The sequence below is a fragment of the Garra rufa genome, chromosome 18 (genome assembly GCF_049309525.1).
Source record: "Garra rufa chromosome 18, GarRuf1.0, whole genome shotgun sequence".
NCBI classification, from domain to species: Eukaryota; Metazoa; Chordata; class Actinopteri; order Cypriniformes; family Cyprinidae; genus Garra; species Garra rufa.
In genome coordinates, this window is record NC_133378.1 from 32,785,523 (window position 1) to 32,807,156 (window position 21,634).

The window sequence follows — 21,634 nt, forward strand, 5'->3', positions numbered from 1 at the left end:
ATGCATTGTTAAGAACCTAATTTGGAGAACTTTAAAGGTGATTTTCTCAGTATTTTGATTTTTTTGCATCCTCAGATTCCTGATTTTCAGGAATATCAAAATTTTATCAACTATTTTTTTATTTATTTTTTAAAATTATTATTTATTATTTATTTTGTTTACATAAAAAGTGATATTTTGTCATTTAATGCTATGCCTAGCTTGTAAAAGGTGGGTTAAGTGTCCAAATGTTGCGTTCTCACTAAAGTCAGCTTAGAATACATAAACTTCTACACTCCCTGATTGAACCTCTGGAGACATATTTGACTGTTCATGATAAGACCTCCTGTCCGGGTGGGAGGGTATGAGGGGGGTCTATCGCCCCGCCCACGTTGCCACGACAACCAACTGATCAGCGGCAATCTGATCCCAGATGGGAGGAGCGGCGGTCCAGGTGCTCCAGCCAACCGTGTGCTCAGACGTTCATCAGAAGAAGATAGTGGGCCGGAGGAAAGTGTGCGTGTGGGGTATCGCGAAGGGTAGGGCGCGATCACAGACGGGTTATTGTTCTGATTTAACCGCTGCCTCCTCACCGAGAGTCTTCACTCGCATCCCATGGGCTTGGAAAATACCCTGCTTCTGAGACACAGCTGAACTCCCGGTGCGAATAATGTTCAAGAAGAGCAAGAGCAAAGTTCTGGTGGATGAAGCGTCAGAGGAAGACGATGTGTCGTGGCATCAAGAGCACGCTAGTAAGGTAAGATGGGATATGTTGCCCGTGGGCTTCAAACTTGAGAGATCAAATGTGCTTGAGTATGATAGTTTGGCTGGGTCACATTTCAGCCTGTACAGTAACTATTGTTTACAAAGCGGATGCGCCCCGAGTGAGTCGTAAAGTAGCCGAAGATTCTAAGAACAGCAACGAAATAATAATTATCATCTCTTATCATTTAATCCAGTTATTAATGTGCCACCCTACTTTTTAAAATCGCTCTTGTTTGACAGTATGAAGTTCTGGAGTGTATTTCAGTATGAAGCATATGGACCAAGCAAGTATAGAAAAAAGAGTATTTATAATATGGAAGAAAGGGATATGAGATGAAAAGAACTGAGAGAGTGAACATAACTGTGTCTACATGCTTTTTTGGTTATATTTTGATTATTTAAATGGCATTTGCATTAACCAGATTTTTGTACCTAGATAAGGCCATATTTTGGTTTTATAAAAAGGAATAGAAACCGCTAGTTTTAGAATTTTAGGTCACTTGTTTGGAATATAAGTCATAACTGAATGCTCCTTTGTTTTTGCTTATGTCATCGGCCATTAATAAATCCATATCTGTCCACCAGTATGAATATGGAAGGAGACAATATGACGATGATATAGCAAAAATAGAGTATTTGTAGTTCTGCAAGTGTGCGAGAAAAGGAATATAAATAGTGTCCACATGCTTTTATGGGTCATATTTTGTTTATTTAAATGGCATGTGTATTAACCAGATTGCCATACCCAGATTAGGCCATATTTAGGTTTTTAGAAATCAGAATATAATCAGATCTTTTAACCAATATGAGTATGGAATGAGAGAATAGGACAATGAAAATATAGCAAAAAGTGAGTATTGGTAGTTACGCAAGTCTGCGAGAATGAGAACAGAAATAGAAATAGGAATATTAGATTAAATTAGATTAAAAGAACTGAGAGAGTGAACGTAACCGTGTTTACATGCTTTTATGAGTCATATTTTGGTTATTTTAATGGTATGCGTGTTACGCAGATTGCCATACCCAGATTAGGCCATATTTAGGTTTTTAGAAATCAGAATATAGTCAGCTGGCCTGTATTAATCAGAATTTTCCCCTTGGTTTTGCTTATGTCATCAGCCATTAATAAACCCATATCTGCTGACCAGTATGAATATGGAAGGAAAGAATAGGAAAATGGAAATATAGCAAAAAGAAAGTATTTGTAGTTATGCAAGCATGGGAGGCTGAGAATATACAGAAATATAGATTAAAAGAATTAAGAGACTGAGAATTTGGTACAATAACTGTGTTCATGCTTTTATGGGTCATATTTTGGTTATTTAAATAGAATGTGCATTAACCAGATTTGGGCATATTTAGGTTTTAGAAATCAGAATATATCCAGAATATAAATAGGAATATGAGATTAAAAGAATTAAGAGACTGAAAGTGTGGTCCAAAAATTTGTGTTCACATGCTTTTTGGGTCATATTTTGGTTATTTAAATGACATGTGTTGCCATACCCAGATTAGGCCATATTTTGGTTTTTAGAAATCAGAATAGAGTCAGCTGGCCTGTATTAATCAGAATTTTTCCTCATGGTTTTGCTTATGTCATTGCCCATTATTAACCCATATCTGTTGAGCAGTATTTGGTTATTTAAATGACGTGTATCAACTAGATTGCCATACCCAGATTAGGCCATATTTAGGTTTTTAGTAATTAGAATATAATCAGAGAATATAAATAGGAATATGAGATTAAAAGCATTGAGACACTGAAGTGTGGTACAATAACTGTGTTTACATGTTTTATGGGTCATATTTTGGTTATTTTAATGGAATGTGCAATAACCAGATTGCCAAACCCAGATTAGGCCATATTTAGGTTTTTAGAAATCAGAAGAGGCCTATATTAATCAGAATTTTTCTTTGGGTCTGCTTATGTCATCAGCCTTTAATAAACCCATATCTGTTGACCAGTATGAATATGGTGGGAGAGAATTGGACAATGAAAATTTAGCAAAAAAAAAAGTATTTGTAGTTATGCAAGTGGGCGAGAATGAGAATATTAATAGGAATATATTAGATTAAAAGAACTGAGACACTGAGAATGCGGTACAATAACTGTGTTCACATGCATTTTTGGGTCATGTTTTGGTTATTTAAATGGCGTGTGCATTTACCAGATTACCATACCCAGATGAGAGCATATTTAGGTTTTTATAAATTAGAATATAATCAGAATATAAATAGGAATATGAGATTAAAATAATTGAGAGACTAAAGTGTGGTGTTTACATGTTTTATGGGTCATATGTTGGTTATTTAAATGGAATGTGCAATAACCAGATTGCCAAACCCAGATTAGGTCATATTCAGGTTTTTAGAAATCAGAAGAGAATCAACTGGCCTATATTAATCAGAATGTTTCTCTTGGTTTTGCTTATGACTGGGGCCTTTAATAAACCTATATCTGTTGACCAGTATGAATATGGAAGGAGAGAATATGAGAATGAAGCTATAGCAAGTGTGCAAGAATGAGAATATAAACAGGAATATGAGATTAAAAGAATTGAGAGATTAAGAGTGCGGTACAATAACATGCTTTTATGGGTCATATTTTGGTTCTTTAAATGGAATTGGTGTTAACCAGATTGCCATACCCAGATTAGGCCGTATTTAGGTTTTTAGAAATCAGAATAGAGTCAGCTTACCTGTATTAATCTGAATTTTGAGTCATGGAAACAACTAATTTGGAATATGCATCATAACTGAATGTTCCTTCAGATCTGCTAATGTCATCGAACATTAATAAACCCATATCTGTTAACAAATATGAGTATGTAATGAGAGAATAGGACAATGAAAGTATGACCCATTACAGCAGAATATAATGAATATATAGTGTATGAATATAGAGAATACAAGTGTATTTATTGGTTATAATTTTCCACTGGCGTTAAGATCTGTCATGAGAAGTCAGCACATAACATATAGTATCATATTTTAAGTTTTGTATTCAAGTTTCTTTGTTTCTCTGTGCCAGTGTTATGATATTAATGATCATGTAGTTTGATTTTTGTAGATAAGATCATGTATTTGTCTTAATTAAATGTGGCTCTGCTGTGGCTGAGTTTAAATACAGATTCATGGCATTGGCCTCCGTCTTCGCTTTCAGATCTAATGTTCTGTCAGCTGTTAGACTGCAGGAGTTAGATAAGGTCCCTACAGCGTAACAGCAGGAGACGGTTGCAGATAAGCTTTCTTTCTCTCCCCCTCACTCTTTTTTAAATGTATTTCAGAAGCTTGCACTTAAAAGTTTCTGACTGCGTTCTGTGGCAAGTGTGATATTAGACGGCCTTGACTAGGCCACAGTCACGCTCTTCCCAAAAGAATCTGTTCCACAAACATGTTTTTGGTCTCAGAGATGGGAAAGAGAGCAGTCAAAAGCTCTGATATCTTCGTCTGATAGTGAAAGACATTATGACAACAGCCCAGCTGCTAGACCAAACTGTCTGATGTTTTTTTGACGGGGTTGGTCTACTTCTTATGCTCTGTGAAAGTCACAGTTTGAGAGAAGACCAGTGCCACATTTAGATTATTAAATGCAGCAATAAAATGTTACCCTAACTGCTGCTTATTTAATTAATTCATGTGCCAGTTGAGATGATAAGGTGAATGATTTTCACATGTACCAAAAATACCATGGTACATTACCAGCCAAATGTTTTTTGGACTAGAATGTTAATGTTTTTTAAAGAAGTCTCTTCTGCTCACCGAGCCTGCTTTTTTTAAAAATCTAAAGTACAGTAAAACAGTACAATTTTAAGAATTTTGTACTATTTAAAATAACTCTTTTCTTTTTGAATATATTTTAAAATGTAATTTATTCCTGTGATTTCAAAGCTGAATTTTTAGCATTGTTACTCCAGTCACATGATCCTTCAAAAATCATTCTAATATTCTGATTTGCTGCTTAAAAACATTTATTATTATGTTGAGAACAGCTGAGTAGAATTGATCTATTTATCTGAAATAGACATCTTTTGTAACATAATAAGTGCCTTTTATCATCACTCCAAGCTTTTGAATGGTATAGTGTATAATGCTACAAAAGCTTTTTTATTGTTAGATAAATGCTCAAACAAATGTACTCAACTTTTTTTTTTAAATATTGATATTAATAATAATAATAAGCATGTTTCTTGAACAGCATATCAGCATATAAGAATGATTTCTTAAGGAGTAATGATGATTAAAATGTAGCTTTGATCAAAGGAATAAATGTCATTTTTTTAAATATATTTAAAAAACAAGCAGTTATTTTAAATACTAAACATTTTTCACAATATTACTGCTTTTGCTGTATTTTGGATCAAATAAATGCAGGCATGGTGAGCAGAAGAGACTTCTTTAAAAATCTTACCTTTCAAAAACTTTTGACTGGTAATGTGTTTTGAACTTGAACAATGATTTTACCATGGTATTTTCAGAAGTATAATGGAGTATCAAGTAAATACCATGCTACACTGTAAAAAGTGAATAGTTAGATCAACTTTAAAAAAAATGACTTTACTTGGTAACACCTGAAAATGTTATGTTTTTTCAACTTAATTTATTACATTTTATCAACTTAATTTTCCTAGGTCAGCCACACTTACATAATTTTAGTTCATTCAATCCTAATATTTACATTACACTAACTTAATTCAGCTGCATAAGTGAACAGTTGGATCAACAAAATTATTTTAGCTGTTACCAATTGAAGTAATTTTTATCATTTTATCAACTTAATTTTCCTAAGTCAGTTTGACTGCATTCTTAACTTAATTCAACTTAAAATTGAATTTCTCATTGAACTTGCATGGTGTAGTATTCAAAAACCCAGCACTTCTTTGTTTACAGTGGGAAACTCTGTATATCATAAGCGTATCCATAAGCGCCACCTGCTGTCAGAGTCAATCCGCGTTCCATTCAGTCCGTTAGCTGTTTTTATTTTATGTAGCATAATATCACAAAGCTAAGATCAGACCATTCTGTTTAGCTTTAAATTTTGAAATTATACAGAGTAATTTAGATAAAACGGGCACAAATAACTCATTTTCATACAATCTCCAAAAACATAGTAGTACTGTGGTAATTTTGTTAGCTATGCTTATTGCTCATTTAAATAGTGGTACTAGGCTTGTTGGAGAGGGAAAGGAATGTTCTGATGTTGTTCGTTCTACAAAGGGATATTTCAGTGAGATCCGCTTCCTTCAGCTGCTAGTCAGTTTATTCACCCAGAACTTGGTATGTAAAGCAGGAAGCCTGACGGATGAGGACAAGCAAACCTTCGCTAACATTCAACTTCAGTTCTATTGAGGTCCTGTCGGAATTTTGTAGAAAGTTTCGATTTAACTCCGATAAACAAGTTCTCATCGAGATGAATGTTCCTCTCTGTTCTAGTGGTTTATATCAAGCTATTTTATGAGCGTTGGTTTTATTTTAAACCATGTCAGGTTGCCAGTAGGTAAACATCATTATTTTGAGGTACAGTCTTGTTGATATTATGGTTAGTTTCTTCATAAATCAGTTGAAGACGGAATAAATAAACTCCTCTGACCCTGTTTTCTTCAATCACAGGCTTTTTTTCAGTAAAGTCAGGTCTGAGCTGTCCCTAATATGCCAGTATCATAAGAAATGACAGAGTCCAGAGGGTAAAGGACTTAAAATATCTGAAATATTCCTCTTTGCGTCTCCGCTTCACTCATTCATTTATAAACGAGCACTCGAGAGAGTATTCACATTGTAATCAGGCCAAACGCTGTGGTAAAATAGGGTGGAGGTGGAGGTGTGAGGAGGAGTAGAAATGAACACTGCAAAAAAATGCTTTTTTTACCTAGAAATTTTTTTGTCTTGTTTCCAGCCAAAATATCTAAAAAATGTTAAATCAAGAAGGATTTTCAAGTCAAAATTAAGTGAGTTTTTGCTTAGAACAAGCAAAATTAAGTGAAGTTTCAATAGTGACATCTTTTTCTTGGTGTTATCCCATAAAATTGCCACTACTGTAACAGTCACGACTAAAATATTTGGTGAAGTTTTGGTAGTGACAACTTTTTTGCTGTTATCGCATAAAATTGCCATTACCGTAACAGTCATGACTGAAACATTTACTGTTTAAGTTTCAGTAGTGACATCTTTGTTTTTTTGTTTTTTGGTGATTTTTTTTTTTTTTTTGGTGTTGTCCCATAAAATTATCACTACCAAAACAGTCATGACCAAAAAATTTGGTGAAGCTACAGTAGTGATATCTTTGTTTTTTGTTTTTTTAGGGTGTTATCCCATAAAATTGTCACTACTGAAACAATCACCACCAAAACATTTGGTGAAGTTTCAGTAGTGACATCTTTGATGTTTTTTTTTTTTTGGCGTTGTCCCATAAAATTGTCACTAAAGTAACAGTCACGACCAAAACATTTGGTGAAGATTTGGTGTTATCCCATAAAATTGTCACTACCGATACAATCACGACCAAAACATTTGGTGAAGTTGCAGTATTGACATCTTTGGTTTTTTGGGGGGGTGTTATCCCATAAAATTGTCACTACCGAAACAGTCACGACCAAAACATTTGGTGAAGTTTCAGTAGTGACATCTTTGATGTTTTTTTTGGCGTTGTCCCATAAAATTGTCACTAAAGTAACAGTCACGACCAAAACATTTGGTGAAGATTTGGTGTTATCCCATAAAATTGTCACTAAAGTAACAGTCACGACCAAAACATTTGGTGAAGTTGCAGTATTGACATCTTTGGTTTTTTGGGGGGGTGTTATCCCATAAAATTGGCACTACCGAAACAGTCACGACCAAAACATTTGGTGAAGTTTCAGTAGTGACATCTTTGTGTTTTTTTTTTTTTTTTTTTTTGGTGTTATCCCATTAAATTTTCACTACCGAAACAGTCACGACCAAAACATTTGGTGAAGTTTCAGTAGTGACAATCATTGTTTTTTTGGTGTTATCCCATTAAAAATTGTCACTACCGAAACAATCACGACCAAAACATTTAGTGAAGTTTCAGTAGTGACATCTTTGATGTTTTTTTTTTTTGGCGTTGTCCCATAAAATTGTCACTAAAGTAACAGTCACGACCAAAACATTTGGTGAAGATTTGGTGTTATCCCATAAAATTGTCACTAAAGTAACAGTCACGACCAAAACATTTGGTGAAGTTTCAGTAGTGACATTTTTGTGTTTTTTTTTTGTGTTATCCCATTAAATTTTCACTACCGAAACAGTCACGACCAAAACATTTGGTGAAGTTTCAGTAGTGACATCTTTGTTTTTTTGGTGTTATCCCATTAAAAATTGTCACTACCGAAACAATCACGACCAAAACATTTAGTGAAGTTTCAGTAGTGACATCTTTGATGTTTTTTTTGGCGTTGTCCCATAAAATTGTCACTACCGAAACAGTCACGACCAAAACATTTGGTGAAGATTTGGTGTTATACCATAAAATTGTCACTACCGAAACAATCACGACCAAAACATTTAGTGAAGTTTCAGTAGTGACATCTTTGATGTTTTTTTTTTGGCGTTGTCCCATAAAATTGTCACTACCGAAACAGTCACGACCAAAACATTTGGTGAAGATTTGGTGTTATACCATAAAATTGTCACTACCGAAACAGTCACGACCAAAACATTTAGTGAAGTTTCAGTAGTGACATCTTTGATGGTTTTTTTTTTGGCGTTGTCCCATAAAATTGTCACTACCGAAACAGTCACGACCAAAACATTTGGTGAATATTTGGTGTTATACCATAAAATTGTCACTACCGAAACAGTCACGACCAAAACATTTGGTGAATATTTGGTGTTATACCATAAAATTGTCACTACCGAAACAGTCACGACCAAAACATTTGGTGAATATTTGGTGTTATACCATAAAATTGTCACTACCGAAACAATCGCGACCAAAACATTTAGTGAAGTTTCAGTAGTGACATCTTTGTTTTTTTTTTTGTTTTTTTGTTTTTTGGTGTTATACCATAAAATTGTCACTACCGAAACAGTCACGACCAAAACATTTGGTGAATATTTGGTGTTATACCATAAAATTGTCACTACCGAAACAATCGCGACCAAAACATTTAGTGAAGTTTCAGTAGTGACATCTTTGTTTTTTTTTTGTTTTTTTGTTTTTTGGTGTTATCCCATAAAATTGTCACTACCGAAACAATCACGACCAAAACATTTAGTGAAGTTTCAGTAGTGACATCTTTGGGTTTTTTTGGCGTTGTCCCATAAAATTGTCACTAAAGTAACAGTCACGACCAAAACATTTGGTGAAGATTTGGTGTTATCCCATAAAATTGTCACTACTAAAACAAAGATGTCACTGGCATGACTGTTTCGGTAGTAACAATTTTATGTGATAACACCAACAAAAATAAAAAAAAGATATTACTACCGAAACTTTACCAAGTGACATTCATGATCAAAACATTTGGTGAAGTTTCAGTAATGACATCTTTGTTTTTTGTTTTTTGTGTTATCCCATAAAATTGTCACTACCATAACAGTCATCACCAAAACATGTCATCATTGTTTCGGTAGTGACAAATGGGAACCCATAATCCTATATTTGGTGGAAATAAACACACATTTTGTACAAATTTTTAGTAGTTTAGTATGTTTGTTTTAGTATGTGAATTAAAATTCTGTAATGTGATGTGGTCACTACCAAAACTTTACTCATGACTGTGCAAAAAAGTGGGATGTTTGGTCAAAAATAAATTATACTGAATTATCAACTAAGATGTTATGATTTAAACTAATCAATCCTTAAGTTTGAAATCAGTACGATCAACTTTTTGCCTTTTACAAACAAATCTAATAAATCAAACCTAAAATATTGTTAAAATTGAAACTGTTATTGATTTACTTCTGAAAACATTTTAATAAAATAGAAAAATACATATTTTTACAAGGAAGATGTAAGCAAAATCGTAATAGTAATATAATTTAATAAGAAGGGTTATATTGACCTGTGTTTTGGTAGTGACAAATTTGGGTAGAGGAAAAATATTCCAATACTTTCTGAAAATACAATATTAGAACTGCACAATTAGACAAAAAGACTATTCCAAGACATTTCCACCTCTGACGTTGAACCAATTCTGTAGAATGGCCAATATGATAAAAGGTTTGGGGTCAGTAAAATTCTCTACAGTTTTACAGTCTTTTAAGCTCACTAAGCTGCATTTATTTGGTCAAATATACAGTCAAAACTCTACTATTCTGAAATATTACAACGTAAAATTGTACAATTTAGTGTGTGTGCATTTTGTGTACTGTTGATAAAGAATAGTGATAAAACACTGCCAATATATACACCAGTTTTTAGGGGATGAAAATCTTGTGTGACAACTACATTTCCCATAATTCCCTGTGGCAGATAAAGCATGACATCTAATGTGCATCCTTTGCTCTTCAGGTTCTTGCACTAGTGCTAAAAGTTTCCTGGCTTTGTAGGGTAGTGAAAACGAGAGGTGAGTAAGAACTTTCCAGGAGGCTGCAGTAGCGCAGGTGGGGCAGGAAGGAAGGGGAAGAGGTCAGACCCTTAACAGGAAGCTGAATGCCAGAGCAGTTATGAGTGATCACTCAAAATAGACCGCATTAATGATTACATTAACGCTGATAGATCAGATTAGCGTTTGAAAATACTGGGAGTATTTTACTTCTCACCATAGTTGTGTTATGACTGTTTTTGATATCATTTTCAAGTCCTCAACTCCTCAAATGTGCAAGACCTTGTTTACGTTAGCATGCTAAAAATAATCACATTTTTGTATCTGTGTGTGTGTTTGTATATATTAGCATGTGTTTAAGTGTGTACGCGTGTTCTCATTGTTTTGTTCTCCTTGGCCTTTGCTTTTCAGGATAAAGACTCCGAGGGAACAGAGGAAGTTCTGAGCCCCTCAACAAAGGTAAACACACACCAACACACGCACACACATGCATAACGGTTTGTTGCTTTGAACAGAAATGCGAAAATTTGTTGACAGTGTCCGAAACAATACCATTGCAGCATTTTTAGGATGTGACGCGAAAAGAAACACAGAATTGCTGTTATCTTTTTATTTTTGTTAGTTCTTTGTGAATGGACGCAATGAATGGCAAGATTCATAGTTTGATAGTACACTATAGAGTGTGTGTGTTGTGCATAATCTGTTAAACATGCACTGTATAGAGAGGATGTAACACATTCTTTCAGAACAATCTGGACAATAGCAAAACTGTCTTGAGACTAGCAAACATTCAGTGGCGTGGTTTCCTTCAGTGGACTGCTCTCATATCATATTTTAAACTGTAAAACAAATATCTGAACTATTGAACCAGTAGAATTAAACAGGCTGTTTAATCTGGGGTTGACCTTTATATTGTTAGCATGAGCAGCTGGTAAATGCAGTAAATACACTTTTATGCAATGCGAAAATCTCCTTCATAGACCTTAGTCATATTTAATTTCTGACTGGAATGAAAATGAGGCTGTGAAGGATAGTACAGCCTGTTCAGTGGATTGTACTGTTGTTTAACAACATACCAATTGTTCAGCTGACAAAACATCTTTCTAAAAATAACTTTGAGTGGAGAAGAACTCTACAAAGCAGTTTTAAAGCAACACTAAAGAGTTTTTTTTTTTTTTTACCTTAAAATAATGTTTCCGAACTCGTGTCAGTGGTTCATCAACTCATAACAGGGTGAAACGGCACTTTCGTATTCGCTTTGCAACCCTCTGTCGCCCAGAACAGCACGATGTAAGTTTGGGTCGTCGGGTAGCGGTTTTGTAGTTCAAATGCGACTTTCTTTACGAAAAAAAAAATAGCAAACAATGTCATTATTATGTTTTATTTCATTTTCATACTTTCATAAAGTCATGCAACATACTCTACTTTGTCACTGGACATCGTTATTTCCAAAGCCGGTCCTGGATAGCCTCCAAACAAATAACGTGCGTGTGACTCTACGGTAGGGTTCAATTATTTACGACAGCGGTAATGGACAATTCCGCTTCCAACCTATAGAGGGAGCAAGGTTCTTTAGTGTTGCTTTAAAAGTTGTGAGTTGTGAAAATTCAGTGATTTTGGATCTTTGCCGCATCTAACCTGACTAAGGTGAGTAAGGTCAATAAACAGCTATTCAAAAGTAGCTGTATATTAGGATTCCATTTTTTCCCATGTAACATAAATAATAAATATTTAATTTATGTCATAATTAAATTGTTATATGTCGAATCTGCCTTTAGTTTCCCCAAAGAGAAACTGATTTCATGATTTTATAGAAACCTTTTGTACTTTGGAAGTATTTGGTACTTTTATCTAAAGTATTATCTATGTTATATAAAGTATTATATAACATTAAAAGTTTTTGAACAGTAAGATTTTTAAGATTTTTTAAAGAAGTTCCTTCTGCTCAGCAAGCCTGCATTTATTTGATCCAAAGTACAGCAAAAACAGTACAATTTTGAAATATTTTTACTGTTTAAAATAACTGTTTTCTATTTGAATATATTTTAAGAGAAATTTATTCCTATGATCTCAAAGCAGAATTTTTAGCATCATTACTTTAGTCACATGATCCTTCAGAAATCTTTCTAAGATTCTTACATTTATTTTTTTTAAACATTTATTATCATTGTATTGAAAACAGCTTAGTACGTTTTTTTTTTACGTTTCCTTGATGAGTAGAAAGTTCAGAAGAACAGCATTTATCTGAAATAGAAATCTTTTGTAACCTTATAAATATCTTTATCATCACTTTTGATCAGTTAAAAGCATCTGTGCTAGATAGAAGTATTATAATTTTTACAAATTAAGAAAAAATTATATTGACTTCAAGCTTTTGAATGGTATAGTATACAATGTTACAAAAGCTTTTTATTTTTAGATTAAATTCTGATCTTTGGATCTTTCTATTCATCAAAGAATCCTGAAAAATGTTTGAAAAATATCCTGAAACTCCTGAAAAATACTGTTTTAAATATTGATAATACTAATAATAATAGAAAATATTTCTTGAACAGCAAGTCAGCATATTAGAATGATTTTTCATCATTCATGTTATACTGAAGACTGGAGTAATGATGCTGAAAATTTAGCTTTGATCATAGGAATAAATTAAAATTTTAAATGTATTCAAATAGAAAACAGTTGTTTTAAATGGTAAAGATTTTTCACAATTTTACTGTACTTTTGCTGTACTTTGGATCAAATAAATGCAGGCTTGGTGAGCAGAAGAGACTTCTTTGAAAAAACATCTAGAATCTTACTGTTCAAAAACTTTTGACTGGTAGTGTATAGCTATGCTATATAAATAAGTCAGATTAACAAATTAATTTGTAATGCTTTTAACATTTGTTTTGATTTGTTTTATTTATATTTGTACATAAATGCTTGCTCTTTTTGGACTTGTAACCTTTGTGTTCTGAAAGTTACAGTATGTTTTCATAGCACAATGAACTCTTTTAATCTCAAACGATCATGAGAAATCAGTTTTCCTAGATATGACCTCTTTATAGAGGCTAACAGAAAGGAAATTTCACAGTTCGACTTCAGAGAATTCTTAAAGGCAGAAGCTCAGTCTCAAGTTAAAGCGACAGTTGTTTATTTCCACTGCGTGTTTTACCTAACCAAGCGGAGAGAGAGGGAGGACAAGACAGATGGAGCGATAGGCGGCAGCCAACGAATGTTGTGCTTTATTTGAGGTCAAAGACGAGTCTGATAGTAATGTCTGTGTATCCAATGGAATGAGTGATGTGCCCTTAGTCTCCTAATGCTCATAACTGCTAAATAAATGTCGTGGAACTCATAATAAGAGCCGGTCCTGACATAACAAGGGTTTATGTGTTGGTGCATAGTCAGATGGCATGTTTTAACACAGCAGAGTGACAGAACACAAAGGTCTTTGGTTTGAAACAAAACAGGCAGCGGCGAATAAAATTAACCACGTGCTTTTACCTTTTTTAGCGTTTGGTACAATTCCTCAAGACATGCAGCAACAACTACTGAATATCTGGATGATAAACAAATGAACACAACGTAACTTGGAGCTCTTTAGGGTCTTAAATTTTGTTAAATTAACAAACAATACTGTAGATATTTTTATATAATAATACAGTTAACATGCATGCTTAATTATAAACATGAACATTTACAGGGAATGTTTTGGAAACAGTTAAAGGAATAGTTCACCCAAATATGAAAATTGCCCCATGATTTACTCACCCTCAAGCCATTTTGGGTGTATGTGACTGACTTCTTTCAGACAAATACAATCAGACTTCTAATCAAAAATGTCCTTGCTCTTCTGAGCTTTATAATGACAGTGAATGGCTGTTGAGATTTTGAAGTCCAATAAAGTGCATCCATCTATCATAAAAAGTGGTCTACACGGCTCTGGCAGGTTAATAAAGGCGTTTGTGTAAGAAAAATATCATATTTAAAACTTTATAATCCGTAATCTCTAGCAATTTTAAATATGGATATTTTTCTTATAAAAACACATCGATTTGCTTCAGAAGACTTTTATTAACCCACCGGTGCCACGTGACTTTGATGCATGGATGTGTTTTTTTGGGCTTCAAACACCTCAACACCTCAACACCTCAACACCTACGTACTGCCATTATAAAGCTTGGAAAAGCCAGGACATTTTTTAATATAACTCCAACTGTATGAAAATTTGCGTTATTGTCATTAATTAAAAAATCAGAATGCAAAAAGATTTTTATCCAATATATATATATTTATATTTATTTTTATATTTATATATATTTAGCTCTGGTCAATTCCATGCCCAGGATAATCAATGCAGTGTTAGATAACAATGGTGCTAACACAATATATTGACACTTTGGACAAGTTCACTTAGGATGTGCTCACTTTTGTTGCCAGCTATTTTGACAAAAATGACTGTATGTTGAGTCATTTTCAGGGGACAATAAATCTATACTGCTATACAAGCTGCACATTGACTACTCGAATATATATTCAAGTTTCATTTCTATAGTATTGTCTCTTGAGAAGATATACTAAAATGGTTGCTGAAATGTGAGGGGTGTACTCACTTTTGTGACATACTGTATATATTATCTTAATTTTTTCACTTTGATTTTAGAGTGAAATATGACCCAATAGTATGCCGTGATAAAATATAATTTACATTTCAGTCGAGAGGAAACCACTCTGTACAAGGCAGGTCAGAAAAAAATGAACAACTTATGAAAGGCAGCAAGAAATTGTGTCAAAGGTTCTTTACTATATAATAAGCTGCAAAGCTGGGCCGGTATTTCAAATCCTGAGGGTCTTACTGGACGCAGGCAGGAGGGAGTCTCAAGGAATGTGTCAGATCGCCAAATGACCCAAAACACACACACACACACACACACACACACACACACACACACACACACACACACACAGTCGCTGTAATCAAAATAGGCCTTTCCTGTTTTTACTATCTTTTCACCCTCTGTCCGTCAGATACAGCTTTCTGCTCCTGGATTTGAGATGAAGTGTGTCTTTGTGATTAGTTGTCTTTGCGCCAAGCCTAAACCTGCAATCATCTCTTACCATCTGTATTTCCGTCTCACTGAGAAACCAAATCTGAGCCCTTCTGACACATAACAAATAGCCGTTTTACTGCACACAGCGCCCTGTTCTAAGAATAAACAAGTGATTTCTGTATGGTTTGTGACTCTGTTTTTGACCTTTTGTAGGATTCAAAGTTAAAGAAAGTAAAGTCAAAGCGAGAAAAAGGAGACAAGAAGTTGTTTCCATCTCAGGATGATGAACACATCTTGCTGACAGGAGTAACTGTCTCCCACAGAAGAGGGTAAGCTAAAGCTAAATGAAGTTAGTAAATGTTTTGCAAGCATTTAAAATAGAATATGCATTTTCTTTAGATGATTACAATAATTTAAATGATTATATCTACTTACTGTAGGGCTAGTACAAATGCATGTTATTTTTTTATTTAGTACTAACCTGAATAAAATATTTCACATGAAAGATGTTTACATATATTGTCCACAAAAGAAAATAGTAGTTCAAATTATGTGTATTTGAACCCTTTCCAACAATTGATTTGAGATCCATCTTTTCACACTGAGGACATCTGAGTGACTCGTATCAAACAATTATTGATGCTCCAGAAGGAAACATAATGCATTAAGAGCTTTTTAACTTTTAAACTTTTTAAATTTGACCAGGGTAAATGTAACTTATTTTGTCTACTGGGAAACAAGTATCTTCTGTAGCTTCTCAAGGGCAGTATTAAAAGAAAATAATATGCTTTTAAGGTAACGAAAAGACAAAATTACACATTTTCATTATTTTCAAAAGTTTTCACCCCTGGCTCTTAATTCATTGTTTTTTCTTCTGGAGCATCGGTGTGTGTTTGAACCTTTGCTGAAAAAGAAATGCTGAAAGAATTTGTGGGACCTGAGGGATTTTTCTGACTCAGCTGTGGGTCATTCATGTAAAAACACAGTATTAAGAATCAAGTGTATGTAAACTTTTGAAGTGGGTCATTTTAATAATTTCAGCTATTATTTTCTCTTTTGGACTATATGTACATTTTTTTTACGTGAAATATCTTATTCAGGTAAGTACTAAATAAACAATACATGATCTCTCTTATTTTGGTTAAATAATTAAACACTTTTGAGTATTTCTATTACTTAATTTTTTTTTTTACGTAATTTTTAGTAGCTTAAACATTCCCTGATGGTTTTTATGGTGTTTAAGACATAGATCCACTGTTTTTGAGATGATTATCAGATGCTTGTACACACAAAGAAAAGATGCTTAAAATAGAACACAGTGGTTTCTAGCTTATGTGCTTTTTCACAGACGTCTCTGCGTTGGATGGGCCTGGTGGGAAAATCCAAAACCACGCTGTCCAAATCTTTGGTCTGCCGCAAACTCAGGCCATTAGTTGGGCAGAAATTGACATGTTGGGCTGCTGAAACAAACAAAGCCATGTTTTAAGAGCAGCACAGAGCCACAGTGTTTACAGTCAGTCTTTAGTGTAAATGAGCCAATGGCTTGCTTATAGTTGACTCTGCATATGGTTGGATTAGTTGGATTAGAAAAAAGTATTTTAAGGGTATTTTTAGTTCACCCAAAAATGAAAATTCTGTCATTAATTAAATTACTCACCCTTATGTCATTCCAAACTCGTAAGACCTTTGTTTATCTTCAGAACACAAATTATAATATTTTTAATGAAATCTGAGAGATTTTTGCCATTTATTTGTTTACTTTGTATTCTTGTAGGTTCATAATATTACAGTTGAACCACTAATGTCATATGGACTATTTTAACAATGTCTATACTACCTTTCTGGGCCTTGAACGTGTCAGTTGCATTGCTGTCTATGGTCACAAAGCTCTTGGATTTCATCAAAAATATCTTCTTTCTTACAGGTTTAATTTCTTAAACAATCTTAATTTCTTAAATAGTCTTACGGGTGAGTAATTATTTTCATTTTTGAGTAGACTATCCCTTTAAAACAGAGGCAAAAGCGTAGCACCTTTAAGTGCCTAGAAATGAAGATGTCCATAGGCTACTGTGCAATAAAAATAGAAATAAATACATCCTTACATGAGAAATGGAAAATATATCCTATATGATTTTGTACATAAATATAGTCTCAGCAAGTCAAACATCAAGTAAGTGTCTAAAATGGAAACCGCACCCTGTGGCCCGGCCTCTGTCCTTCCTGCTGAGGCATAAGTGACTGCCTTGTGCCATTATGACACATAACCAAACAACATGCTGGACATACAGCATAATAAACTCACTGTCTAGCCTTGTACCCTTTCATATACGGAAATGTTTTAGATCATTTGACATTTTGTAGTCATTACGTTTATGAAAGAAATAATACGTTTGTTGTTCGAAGCAGTAGAAACCTTTCATTTTACAAAAACTCATGCTGCTTCGTTTTCTCTCAGGTCTACTAAGAAAAACTGGGAGGATGACAAGAGTAAAACCCACTCCGAAAAAGACAAAGCACACTGTCTGTGGGACAGCATCACCATGACCATGAAGCAAATCACACCTACGAGAAAAATCGAAAAGATTGAGGGCTGGGAGCCACCTCAGCTGAGTGATGGGATGGAGGAGGAAAAAAATGAGCCGGAGAAGAAGAGGAGTGACTCGTCCCCACTGTCCACCCCTCTGTCATTGTCTCTGCCGCATTCTCTGGGTTTGCCGTCCTGGGTTGGCTTGGGTTCGGAGGAGGACTCGTCACGTTACGCAAGTCTGACTGAATCACAGACGGGCGGCCCTGCCCAGTGGGCGGCTCGGGCGCGAGATAAATTAGCCGCTGTCCGTCGTCGAAGTCCAGCCAGCCTATCAGAGAGTAATTGGGAGGGGCTCAAATGATTTCCTTATTGATGTCTGTGATGATGGCCACACCCCCTTGTATACCTAATCTCAGTGGACGAGATATGAAGAGTGGGAACCTCAGACCAAGAGTGCCTGCTTCCAACACTTTGTCATTTTTTTCGTTTTATAGAAACGCTTGTCCAACTTTTGAATGAAGCTCCTTCAGAAAAATCACTGGACGTACTCATAGTTTGTGTGTGACTTCACCATGTTTTGTACACTACTTTTAAAAGCTATAAATGACTTTTTAACAATCAAAAAGAGAGTTCAACCAAAAATAAAAATCTTATCATTTATTCACCCTTATGTCTTAAATATCCAAACCTGTTTGATTTTCTTTATCTTCTGTGGAACACAAAAGATGAAGATCAGCAGAATGTCCCAAAAATCATAAAGCTTAGTCATGTTAAAGTGATAGTTCACACAAAAATGAAATTTCTGTCATTAATTACTCACCCTCGTGTTGTTCCAAACCTGTAAGATCTTCGTTCATCTTCAGAACACAAATTAAGATATTTTTGATGAAATCCAAGAGCTGTCTGACCTCCATAGACGTTCAAGTCCCAGAAAGGTACCAAGAACATCGACAAAGTAGTCTATGTGACATCCGTGGTTCAATTGTAATTTTACAAAGCTACGAAAATACTATTTGTGTGAGAGAAAAAAAAAATAATTCAACAATTCTTCTCCTGGGTGTCAGTTTAGCGCCACTTTGTAAAGTATCATGACGTATGTGCATTTTCCTCTAAACGTCTATAGAGGGTCTGAGAGCTCTTGGATTTCATAAAAAATATCTCAATTTGTGTTCCGAAGATGAAGGAAGGTCTTACAGGTTTGGAACAACATGAGGGTGAGTAATTAATGACAGAATTTTCATTTTTGTGTGAACTAACCCTTTAAAACAATAAACTTAAAGGAGTAGTTCACTTTCAGAACAAGAATTTACAGATAATGTACTCACCCCCTTGTCATCCGAGATGTTCATATCTTTCTTTCTTCAGTCGTAAACAAATGATGTTTTTTGTGGAAAACATTTAAGGATTTTTCTCCATATATTGAACTTCTATGGTGCCCCTGAGTTTGAACTTCCAAAATGCAGTTTAAATGCAGCTTCAAAGGGCTCTAAATGATCGGTTATTTTCTAAAAACATTTACAATTGATATACTTTTTAATCTCTACACACAAAGCTAGACAAGACAAGCATTTGAGGTTAAAAAGTATATAAATTGTATTATTTATTTTTTTTAATAGAATATAATCAATTGTTTTGCTAGATAAGACCCTTCTTTCCTCAGCTGTGATCGTTTAGAGCCATTTGAAGCTGCATTTTGAAGTTCAAACTCGGGGGCACCATAGAAGTCCATTATATGGAGAGAAATCCTGAGTTTTCCTCAAAAAACATAATTTTCTTGCAACTGAAGAAAGAAAGACATGAGCATCGTGGATGACAAGGGTTTAAGTACATTTTCTGTACATTTTTGTTCTGAAAGTGAACTACTCCTTCAAGTCAGACGCCATATTGAATTTAAGACCGATGATAATGATGAGGCAGTGAGGGATAGACTTACAGTCATTCCAATGGTACGTACTGTATACAGGTCCTAAATCACATGCCATTTTCATGACTGTTTTATTATGTTTTTGTCTACTTAACGTTTTTAGAAAGACATTTCGTCTTAACAATCAGCGTGTTATAAAATAGCGGTACAATACATTGAATGCACTGTAGGCTAAGTTACTTCTATCCCTCACCTCGTTTTGATCCCTGTCAAAAAACCTAAATATGGCGATAGTCTGACCGAAGTCTATTGCCCTGTACAGTCAAAACGACAAATGACAGTCCAAATATTATTAGTGTTTTTATTTGTACGATAAAGTTACGTGAGAAACCGCTTTAACTCGTTGTATACAGAAATAAGTCTCCATTCGTCGCTCTCCAGTCATTATGAAAAGTCAGTCAGGAGGACATTCTGCAAAAAAAACTTCTGTTTTTCACAGAATAAAATCAAACTGGTTTGGGGGTAACATAAGAGTGAATAAACGACGACAGAATGTTAATTTTGTAGATGAATTCTGTCTTTAAATCCACGTTTTATCAGTGCCGATTAGTGTGAGGCTGCTGTACCCATCGCCACAGACAGAGGTCGCGTCTCAATCGCCATTATTATCAATCACTTCTGACGAGAGATCGATGGTTTGTTTGTATGTAGGCCTAATGCTTGAATCTTCGATTCACTTGTGGTTAATTTATTCCGCTGTCTTGTTCAAAAGTGAATGTGAAATGATGTAGAAACGCCTTCCACTCTATAATGTAACGTCTATAATGATGATGTACTGTAATTACTCTATGCAATCATTTTCTTGCTATAATCCCAAACTACTTGCTATTTAGATCATGATAGCAATGTTTTCAGTGTCACTATTCAGAAACAAGAAGAACTTAGTTTTTAAGAAGTGGCTTTATAAGACATACAGGGAACAGTTTTAAATCGAACGTGTATGTGCTTAGTCTTGTCGCTGGAGATTTTGAGCTTTAATCAAATTAATTATAGTCATTGGATTCATTTGGGAAAAACAGTCTTCTAGGATTGGGATAAGTACCCAGGTCTCATTAATAATGCTTACGGTAATGATTACTGTTACAAACCTTATTCAAAGCCTTCCAAAGACCTCAAGAGCTGTGCCGTTTTATCATGAAGTGTTTTTCTAAAATGTGCCTCAACTAAAAATTCATTTGGTGTTAACTAGTTCTCTAACATCCTCACCACGATAAAAATGACAATCACCGTTTATAAGTTTAATATAAAATGTATTTTATATAAACCGGTGGCCGCTGCCATAAGATCTTTGGTTTGCTAGAAGAACGTGTCTGAGTGTCTTATTGCTGATTTTTAAAGATTATTTATGTAATCGGATTCTGAACGTAAGTGGGTTTGCTGCTCTTAGTTGTTCATAGTAGCTTTATATAATTAGTACACCAATGTGTTTAACCTTAAAATATGATTATAAATTGTTAGTTTCAGATTTTGCTCTTTATATTTGAGGCCTTTGCGAGAATCGTATTTTGATTTGATCTTGATACTACTGAATGATTTTTTTTTTCTGTATTATGATTTAAATGCAAATAACATGTTGTTCCAGGGGTTCAGATAAGTTGGTGAACCAGAATAAAAATTTACTTTATACTCAAGGTTTTACTTATTTATTAACATTTTGGGGTTTGGTAAGATTTTTAAATGGTTTTTTAAAACAAAATCCACATATTTAGAGCTGTTTTTGGACTGTTTTCATTGTTAATCAGTGTTTTATCTGTGTATATTTCCCTCCTGATTTAGATTTATGACTTTTTCACTGAAGAAAGCAATATTATAGATACACAACTCATATTTTAGCAGGAAGTAACAGTTTATAGTTAAAACATATTAATATTGGATTTGTTTCTTACAAACAGGCAAA

General features: G+C 34.3%; 1 protein-coding gene across 1 annotated transcript; it reads left to right on the forward strand.

Annotated features, from left to right (window-relative positions):
- Positions 1 to 488: 488 nt before the first annotated feature.
- Positions 489 to 21,368, forward strand: LOC141290882 (testis development-related protein). Its single transcript, XM_073823024.1, has 5 exons — positions 489 to 736; positions 10,662 to 10,709; positions 15,500 to 15,615; positions 17,742 to 20,584; positions 20,616 to 21,368. The coding sequence occupies exons 1-4, from the start codon at positions 650 to 652 to the stop codon at positions 18,172 to 18,174; spliced, it is 684 nt and encodes a 227-aa protein (XP_073679125.1). The 5' UTR covers positions 489 to 649; the 3' UTR covers positions 18,175 to 20,584; positions 20,616 to 21,368.
- The last annotated feature ends 266 nt before the right edge of the window (positions 21,369 to 21,634 follow it).